The sequence below is a fragment of the Bos grunniens genome, chromosome 26 (genome assembly GCF_055505025.1).
Source record: "Bos grunniens cultivar Pamir isolate PY7600 chromosome 26, Bosgru_T2T1.0, whole genome shotgun sequence".
NCBI classification, from domain to species: Eukaryota; Metazoa; Chordata; class Mammalia; order Artiodactyla; family Bovidae; genus Bos; species Bos grunniens.
Window position 1 is genome coordinate 31,346,588 of NC_141190.1, and position 10,016 is coordinate 31,356,603.

The window sequence follows — 10,016 nt, forward strand, 5'->3', positions numbered from 1 at the left end:
CTGTCCCGTCGCGCTCAGCGCCCGAAGCTCGCCGTGCCGACGCCCAGGAGACCTCCTGCCTCGGTCGCGATTCCTGGAGGGCCGATCGCCCACCCGCCCGGGTCCGCCTGAGGACGGGGGCGCCTTCATGCGGCCCCCACATTCCTCATCCCGCCGCCGCCGCCGTCTCCGAGCTCCGCGCGCTGCGCCCCAGCCCCAGCAGGGCACTCAACTTTGGAAGTCCCGCGACGCTCCGAGAGGCGGCAGAGTCCGCACCGTGGCCCCAACCCGGGCCCCGCCGGCCCCGCCGCGTCTGGGGGAAGCGAGAGAGTCGGTGTTCGCTTCGGAGATATAAGGAGAGAGACACACGACCCCAAGCCAGCATCAGCACCCCTCGGCTGCCTCCCGGGTTGGGGGCGGGCCCCGCACACGGTAAGACCTCTTGCTTTCGCTCAGGCTCAAGAGTCAAAGATATAGAAACAGATATATTTAATTTCCTGTTATCTTTCCAAGTCATCAGGCCACCGATGATTTTTGTTCTCTCTTCTTGAAGAATAAATATCTCTTTCCCCATCGGTTCGACCTACTCTCTCCCGCCGCTTAGAAATAAAACTTGGCTGTATCTAGGAGCTGGGAGCGAGAAGGCGCCGACCCCGAGAGCCCGAAGCGCGCGGACCGGGTGCGGTTCGCGGGAGCCGGGCCCATGGGCCGCTAGCGGTCCCCCAGCTCGGGGCCCGGCCTCCCTGAGGCCCCTTCTCCATGTGAGGTGCGGCGGGGCGAGCGGGGCGCGAGAGGAAGAGGAGGACCCACGGGCACCGGGCCGGAAGGCAGCTGGCAGCAGGCCCAGGCGAGTGGGCACCCGCGTTCATGTTCCGCCAGGAGCAGCCGCTGGCCGAGGGCAGCTTCGCGCCCATGGGCTCCCTGCAGCCGGACGCGGGCAACGCGAGCTGGAACGGGACCGAGGCCCCAGGGGGCGGCGCCCGGGCCACCCCCTACTCCCTGCAGGTGACGCTGACGCTGGTGTGCCTGGCTGGCCTGCTCATGCTGTTCACAGTGTTCGGTAACGTGCTTGTCATCATTGCTGTGTTCACAAGCCGCGCGCTCAAGGCGCCCCAGAATCTCTTCCTGGTGTCTCTGGCTTCGGCGGACATCCTGGTGGCCACGCTTGTCATCCCTTTCTCGCTGGCCAACGAGGTCATGGGCTACTGGTACTTCGGCAAGGCGTGGTGTGAGATCTACCTGGCGCTCGACGTGCTCTTCTGCACGTCTTCCATAGTGCACCTGTGCGCCATCAGCCTGGATCGTTACTGGTCCATCACCCAGGCCATAGAGTACAACCTGAAGCGCACGCCACGCCGCATCAAGGCCATCATCGTCACGGTGTGGGTCATCTCGGCCGTCATCTCCTTCCCCCCGCTCATTTCCTTCGAGAAGAAGAGAGGCAGGAGTGGCCAGCCGTCCGCCGAACCGCGCTGTGAGATCAACGACCAGAAGTGGTACGTCATCTCGTCGAGCATCGGCTCCTTCTTCGCGCCCTGCCTGATCATGATCCTGGTCTATGTGCGCATCTACCAGATCGCCAAGCGCCGCACCCGCGTGCCGCCCAGTCGCCGGGGTCCGGATGCCACCGCCGCTGAGCTGCCAGGGGGCGCCGAGCGCAGGCCCAACGGCTTGGGCCCGGAGCGCGGCGGCGTGGGCCCCGTGGGCGCCGAGGTCGAGTCGCTGCAGGTCCAGCTCAATGGTGCCCCGGGGGAGCCCGCGCCCGCAGGGCCGCCGGACGCCGATGCGCTGGACCTAGAGGAGAGCTCCTCGTCTGAGCATGCTGAGCGGCCCCCGGGGTCCCGCAGGTCGGAGCGCGGGCCCCGGGCCAAAGGCAAGGCCCGGGCGAGCCAGGTGAAGCCCGGGGACAGCCTGCCGCGGCGCGGGCCGGGGGCGACGGGGCCGGGGGCACCCACGGCCGGGCCGGCGGAGGAGCGCTCTGGCGGGGGCCCCAAGGCGTCGCGCTGGCGTGGGCGGCAGAACCGCGAGAAGCGCTTCACCTTCGTGCTGGCGGTGGTCATCGGCGTGTTCGTGGTGTGCTGGTTCCCCTTCTTCTTCACCTACACGCTCACGGCCATCGGCTGCCCCGTGCCGCCCACGCTCTTCAAGTTCTTCTTCTGGTTCGGCTACTGCAACAGCTCGCTGAACCCGGTCATATACACCATCTTCAATCACGACTTCCGCCGCGCCTTCAAGAAGATCCTCTGCCGGGGGGACAGGAAGCGGATCGTGTGAGTGCGGAGTCCGCGCCGGGAGAACAGACTTGCGCTGACGGCAGGCAGCTGGGATCCAGGGGGCGCGTCCACGTGGTCCTGCCAAAACCCGGGTCCTGCCTGTTCCTAGTTTCTTGGCCCCAGGATGGCTCTGCCGCTTCTTGCGGGCATCTGCGCTCTCCTACCTGAGAAAAGTACTGGCTGGGAGGGCCACACCCCCCACTCCAACCCCCTCATTATTGTTAGGGCAGCTCCTCACTCAGAGCCATCTTCCTGGGTTCTTGGGCAGCCCCAAATCAGTATTGTTTCCTAAAAGTATTTTCACCTCACCTGGGCCCAGCTGTCACAGTCGTTCAGAGCAAGCACGAGAGGCCAGAGGGGATGGAGGGCTCCCAAAGGGTTAACAGATGGGGTGGGGGTGGGGGTTACCCAGCCCCGGCTAATTGCTGTCCCCCTTCCCCAACTCTATTTTTAAACAAATGCTCAGGGCAGCCCTGCCGGCCCTCCCATCCCCCTCCCCCTTGTAAATATACACTATTTTTGATAGTACTTGGGGATGGGGATGGGGATGGGGACCTAAATGTCTCTTGGCTTTTGATGTTTGAATCCTGGCTACTGATGTTTGAATCCTGGAGATGCTCTCCAGGCAGACACATTGTGTCTAGTTCAGGGCAAGCCTCTTTGCAAAGTGAGTCCTTTTCTGGTGTCATTACCCTCTCTGTGTCCTTTTCACCAGCAACTGGTGACTGTCCCTTGGGACTGGACTTGCGTTGAGATTTCCTGAGGGGGAAAAGATTTCTGTCCATTTCCCCACCCCTGTGCCTAACAGCATAATTGCCTTGTCCTATGTAAATATTACAAGGATGGATCAAGACAGAAGTAAATGAACCTTTCTGCCTTGCAGCAGCCCTGTGTATAAAGCCATTATTCTCGGATGCACCCTTTTTCACTCCAGTACTGCACTTTAAAACCTTCTCTTTCCAGTGTCCCCTTCCTCCCTTCCTCTGGGGCCACTGCTTGAAAAATATGTATGTTTCCATCTTAGATGTATGTGTTACCACTCCCTCCTTCAGAGTGCTGACTGTGGGAAATCTTTTACCTGCTGTTTTTAGACGCGGAGAAGTGGAAATTATGTGGAAGAAGCAAACCTGATACAATTTGCCCAAAGTAAACAGTTTGAAGAGACAAATGGGCCTGCCCAACTGTACAGTTCCTGCCCCAAGAGCTCTTAAGTATCAAAGTGTTGTCCATTTTTCCTCCCTGTTTTTCTGGTTGAGATCAAGTCATTGATAAACTCCCAAAGTCAAGGGAGAAGGGTGGAGACCTTGTTTACATCCAAGTTGCCCTATGTTTTAGACAGAGACTCTTTAAGGCCTGCGCTCATATTTCACTAAAGAAAAATTAATGTCAGCACATGTTGCTAATGACAGTGGATTTTTTTTAACAAAAAGTTTACAGATCAAATGTGAAATAAATATGAATTAAATGGTCTGTCTGTTATCTGAGTTTTCAAAAGCATTAAGACTCTGGAAACATCTGAATTTATGTATATTTGAAATTAAAAAATACTTATGCATTATAAAACACTTTTAAAAGGCCAAGCAGTAACAAAGCTGCCATTTATCATCTGTTTCTTCTTTGCCAGATGCGATGGTGAGTCTGTTATAAGCTCTGTTTCATTTAATTGTCCCCCAAAGCCTGAGGGTAGGTACTGTTATGATCCCCATCTAACAGGTGAAAAAAACTGAGTCTCAGAGGGCAAGGGATTTATTCAAGGTTAACCACAGTGGGGGAAGTGTACTGCATGCAGGGTGATCAGGTCTTAGGGTCTGTACTGTTCACCCCAGAGTCTTGCCAGAGTTATATCACTAAGACTTCGCAGAATGCTCCCAGCAGTGGAGTCTCTACACAAGGTGTGCTATATCTCCAGAGCACTGGATGTATTCCAAGTGTGCAGGTATACACCCTGAGTGTGTAGATATACACAGAGTGTGTGCATGCTGCAGTGTTTTATGTGTTATTCCTCAAAATGTATCCATCGCCCAAGTGTGGTAGATACACCAATTATGCCATATACTCCAAATGTGTACCAGACCTAACAATGTAATGTATACAACATGTGGTACATAGCCCATAGGACGGGATAGGCTTCCCAGGTGATGCTAGTGGTAGATAACCTGCTTGCCAACGCAGGTGATGCCTGGGACAAGGGTTCAGTCCCTGATTTGGGAAGATCCCCTGGAAGAGGGCATGGCAATCCACTCCAGGAGTCTTGCCTGGAGAATCCCATGGACAGAGGAGCCTGGTGGGCTACAATCCATAGGGTCACAGAGTCAGACACTACTGAAGCAGCTTAGCACGCAAGCATGGTATATGAAGCAATTGTGGTATAAACCTAAACAGAACCACATATTTGATCGGTTGAGTTGTCTCTGGCCAAAGGCTGGGATCCTTCCTGTTGCATTCCTGTAATATTGAGTTCTCTCCCTATGTCTAGGAGGGCTTACGACCCTTGCCCTGTGGTTATGGTGATGGCACTTTGAAGCTGGAAGGGTCTAGAAATCCAGGAATTCAGCCCCTCATCTTCTTAGAGGAAGTGACCTGCTCAGGGTCCTCCAGCTCTGGGTGACCTTCTGTTGAAAGCAACTGGCCAAGAGTGGAATATTAATAGTTCTCATGTGTGTATTATAAAAGGCTGTGCTGGTGAAGGAGAGTCACCGTCCCAGGAGCTGGGTTTGAGGGGCAATCCCAAGCCACAGGTCCAAGTCTGGGGGGAGACGGGTTTGTAAGACCAGCCACTTACAACACGCATGCAGCCCAGCTCTGGATGCCCCAGAAGCAGATCATCAGTTCGCCTCCAGGTGTTCCCTCTGGGCAGCACCTGCAATATCTCCTTATTAACTTTTTTGGGGTGGGGTGAGGGTGGGCTTCCTTCATAGCTCAGCTGGTAAAGAATCTGCCTGCAATGCAGGAGATCCCAGTTCTTTCCTGGGTTGGGAAGATCCCCTGGAGAAGGAATAGGCTACCCACTCTAGTATTCTTGGGCTTCCCTGGTGGCTCAAGCGATAAAGAATCTGCCTGCAATACGGGAGACCTGGGGTTTGATCCCTGAGTTGCGAAGATCCCCTGGAGGAGAGCATGGCAACCCACTCCAGTATTCTTGCCTGGAGAATCCCCCATGGACAGAGGAGCCTAGTGGGCTACAGTCCACAAGGTCGCAAAGAGTCGGACATGACTGAGCGACTAAGCACAGCACAGCACAGGGGTTAGGGTAGGTATGCAGGGGTGGGAGGGTGCAGAGCCCTTAGAAGGGATCTGGGCTTTGAGGGGCCTGGAAGAAAGAAGACCATGTTTCTGAGGGGTTTTATTAGAGGTGGGAGGGAGTGTCCTCTAGCATCAGATGCTCTGACTCTGAAGACAGGACAGTGGACAGGCATTTGGCTCCAGCAACCCTTGCCTGGAGCTTCAGAAGCCACAGCCTTTGGCATCAAGGCTGCCCTGTCTGGGGCTGTGCCCTGCTCCCTATCCCCACAGCAGCCTCCTCTCTCCCAGCTTGCTCAAGGCACCCATTGCCCCAAAGGCAAACAGTGGCAGACGATAGGCCAGCCCGACAGGCCCCCAGACTGGGCTGTGTATCCCAGACACAGGGGCAGATACAAACACTGCTTGATGTTAACTGCTGTCTTCAGGGAAGTGGCCCTGCTCTCTGAGAAAGGGGAAGTGTGGGCACTAGAGCCACAGAGGGCAGGCCCTCCCTGCCCCACCCCAGCAGCAGAGAAGCCCCAGAGATGGATGAGACCTGGGGAAGGGAGGGGAGAGAGGGCTGGAGCTGAGGCTAGGATGCTGGGGGCACCACTGTTCACTGCAGAGGCCTCAAGCCGCAGTCCAATAGGTCTGGGGTGGGGGACGGGATTTGAGGATCTCAGTCTAAAGATGAGGAGATAAGCCTGTCAGTCTAGGACTTCCGGTCTATATCTGATCCTGATTACCTGGGTCTGTTTTTGTGGTGAAGTCTTCTATTTTACGTGATTTTGGTTGGGGCACCAAAAGCCACTGGCTTTGGGCTCTGAAGCATGTCTTGCCAGGCTCACTCCCACCCAGTGCCTGGAGTTGGGGGCGGGCAGCCTCCTTTGAGCCTAAGCCCCAAGGGTCTGTCTTTCCTGAAAGTCTCAGTTCAATTTCTTCTCTGCTAAAGGGCTGGAGGAGGGTTTTCCCTGGTGTGTGTGTATTTAGTCACTAAGTCATGTCTGACTCTTTGTGACATCATGGACTATAGCCTACTAGGCTCCTCTGTCCATGGAATTCTCCGCAGCGAGGATACTGGAGTGGGTTGCCATTTCCTTCTCCAGAGGATCTTCCCAGACCAGGATTGAACCCGGGTCTCTGGCATTAGCAGCCCCTTCCTTAGTGACTCAGTGGTAAAGAATCCACCTACCAATGCAAGAGATGTGGGTTCAATCCCTGGGTCAGGAAGCTCCTCTGGAGGAGGAAATGGCTACCCACTCCAGTATTCTTGCTGGAAAAAGTCCATAAACAGAAAAGTTTGGCAGGCTATAGTCCATAGGGTTGCAAAGAATCTGACAACTGAGTGAGCATGTGCACACACACACACACACACACGCACACACATCTCTGTGCTGTGAGTGTGCAGTGTGGGAGAGATGGCTGTGGCTGGGGGCTCAGGGAGTAAGATGCAGGAGCTCAGAGATGCCAAGACTTAGGCTTAGGGAGGACGGGTGGGAAGGCAACTCTGGTTCTAGCAGCTGAGCCCTGTGGAACAGTGCCAGGCCTATATAACACCCCAAGGCCTAAGTCAGTCCCCAGATTTTGTGTCTCCAACTTCATCACTGAAGATGTCCTGTCAAATGTCTGTTCCCATTTGGGGACACCTGTCAGGAAGCCCACTTCCCAAACTCAAGCTGTGTGTGTGAATCGGAGAATCACAATCCACACTGGCCTAGCCAAGACTCTGAGAAGACCTAAAGAAAAAGTACCGGTTAAAGATTGTTTTTTCTTTTTGTTTTTTGCTTAGTCGCTCAGTTGTGTCTGACTCTTTGCAACCCCATGGGCTGTAGCCCACCAGGCTCCTCTGTCCGTGGGGATTCTTCAGGCAAGAGTACTGGAGTTGGGTTGCCATGCCCTCTTCCAGGGGATCTTCTCAACCCAGGGATTGAATCCAGGTCTCCTGCACTGCAGGCGGATTCTTTACTGTCTGAGCCACCAGGATGGCTCAGCATCCAGAGTGAGGGCTCAAAGTCACCCTCACCTGCAGCCTCTGCCCTGGGCCCTGCCACCCTCCACGGTCGACCTGGAGTCTGGGATGCAGGAAAGGGCGCCTTCCTCAGCAGAGGGCATGCCTGCAAGGGAAGCCCTGTGGAGTCACTGAGATTAATCACAAACACCAGAGTCTGTCTTGAAAATAGCATCGATCTCTTTGATTACCAGAAGTCCTGGGGTTTAGAGTCAAGCAAAAAAAAGAAACAGGGCCTGTTGGAAAAAGCCTGGACTAGGCATCAGGAGGCCTGGATTCTAGTGCTGTGGTGTGACCTTGGGTAAAAGCTTTTCTGAGCCCCCATGACTTCATTTATAAAATGAAAATGGTTGGTCTGGATCCCTGCAATTTAAAACTGTGTTTCATTGTACTTATATAACTATAAAAATTAATCTCAATCTCTATCTCCCATCTATCCTCAGCCTCTCTATCTATCCAACCACATCATCTATTAATAGCTGATGAAATGCTGGTTCAGTGACCTTTAATAGGTACCTTTTCGAGACTTCCTTGGGGGTTCAGCGGTTAAGGCTCCACGCTTCCAACGCAAGTGGCAAGATTTTGATTCCTGGTCAGGGAACTAAGATCCCATGTGCAGTGTGGCCAGAAAGAAAGCAAAAACAAAAAACAATCTTTAACAGGTACTTTTTCTTTAGGTCTTCTTAGTCTTAATTATGCCAGTGTGGATTGCGATTCTCCGAGAGGAGATGATATGGTGTGTTAGGTTTCCAAAACTCCCTGGACTGCAGAATTTCATTTTTTTTTACGGAGCATCTCAGTGAATGGTGTTTGCAGAAATACTTGTTGGATCTTGCTGGGCCGAGGGGTCTCACCAGACTTTTCTGTTGATGGGTTTTAAGTGTCTGCTCTCTCCTGTCCTTGCCTTAGATGTGAGGCGTCCCCCCACCCCAACCCCCAGGCTGCAGTCCCTCTCCCCTACCAGGCAGTGGAGCTGAGCCAGAGGAGGAGGCTGGGAGGAGGGGTGGACTGTTCTGGAGAGGTGGCACTGGTTCTTTGCAGTTTCCTTAGCAGCTGCTGTCCCGTGGAAGGGGAGTCTGACCCCAGGGAGCTCAGGAGGGTGTGGAAGGCCAGTTGGGAGTGGCCTGTCAGGTTCTTTCAGTTCCGCTCAAGGGCAGGAACTTGGCCCTCTTTGAAATTTGCATCTGAGAAAAACAAGATGGTTAGCTGAGAAGGTAAGTGATGAGGGATTAAGAGCGTACTCTTAGTACAAGGCGCATCAGGGTTAAAGCACCAAGGGGCAGTGACACCCTGGAGCTGCCAGGGGTCAGAGGACTGAGGGGAGAGGGCTGTAACTCAAATATTAGAGTTGCAGTTTGCAGGGAGGGTGTCTGGAAGGTGCCTTTGGTCAGGGTCACTGTAGCCAGTGGGCATGGAGAGAGCCTGGGGGATAACACCTCCTCTGCCCTCAACCGGCCACCGGCCTGGGCTCAGAGCAGGAGGGCAACGGCAGAGGTGGTAGGCACGGGGTAGGCGGGCAACATCCAGCACAGAACCCGCCGCTTGAGAAAGGCTGAGCGATGCCAGTCTGGGGGAGACAGGCTGGCGGGAGGCCAGCACCTCGTTTCTTCAGCGTGTCTGTGGCCAGCTCTGTGGGCCGCTGGGCAGACCTCGTGGGTGGGAGGGTGTATGTTGGGCTTGTTATGAGCAGATCAGACTGGGCACACACACCGACACACAGACCCACATACCTGCCATCTGGCCCATCCGGTGAGAGAGAGCCCCAGGCACCCTTTGACCAAAGCTCTCTAGACTGGCCTCATGCCTGTGAGGTCCAGCTTAGACAGCCGAGAAGCAGACACTGGGCTGTCTGGCAGTGATGACCAGCAGACTGGGGCCTCGGTGGGGTGGGGTGGGCACTGGCCCAGGTCAGTGACCCCATCTGTGCCCTGGGTACACTGGGGACACGGCTGCTCCTTACCCAGCACCTGAGGGCACCCCTTGGCCTTCCTGCTCACAGATATACACCTTCAGGATGCTTTTTCATGCCATTAGCCCCAGAGGAAGCTTCCCCGGTGGCTCCGAGGTAAAGACTCTGTCTGCCCATGTAGAAGACACAGGTTCAATCCCTGGGTCGGGAAGATCCCCGGAAAGAGAAAACAGCAACCCACTCCAGTATTGTTGTCTGGAGAAGTCCATGGACGGAGGAGCCCGGCAGGTATAGTCCATGGGGTCGCAGAGTCGGACACGACTTCGTGACTAAGCAACAACAAATGATGAACCTCAGCGGAGGCCTGAGAGTTTAATGCACGACAGATTCCTTTCTCCATCCGTTCATTCACTCAACAACGAGTTTTTGGAGCTGTTCCCAAGCTAATATCACTGATAGCGTTCCATTCGTGCTTGGTGCTGGGGATAGAATGGTAAGATAATCAGGATCTTGACCTTGCAGAGCTTCTTCTTTTGACGGGGAGACAGATATTAAGTGGGTACAGGGGAGTGGTAAGCAGGTTGACAAAAGTGGGAGACAGGGGCTCACTGAGGGGGAACCTGGC

At 54.8% G+C, this 10,016-nt stretch overlaps 1 protein-coding gene across 1 annotated transcript; it reads left to right on the forward strand.

The window, feature by feature from the left end:
- The first annotated feature begins 422 nt into the window (after positions 1-422).
- ADRA2A (adrenoceptor alpha 2A) lies at positions 423-3,722 on the forward strand. The gene has a single exon (XM_086378989.1). The coding sequence runs from the start codon at positions 847-849 to the stop codon at positions 2,251-2,253; it is 1,407 nt and encodes a 468-aa protein (XP_086235115.1). The 5' UTR covers positions 423-846; the 3' UTR covers positions 2,254-3,722.
- Positions 3,723-10,016: the final 6,294 nt, after the last annotated feature.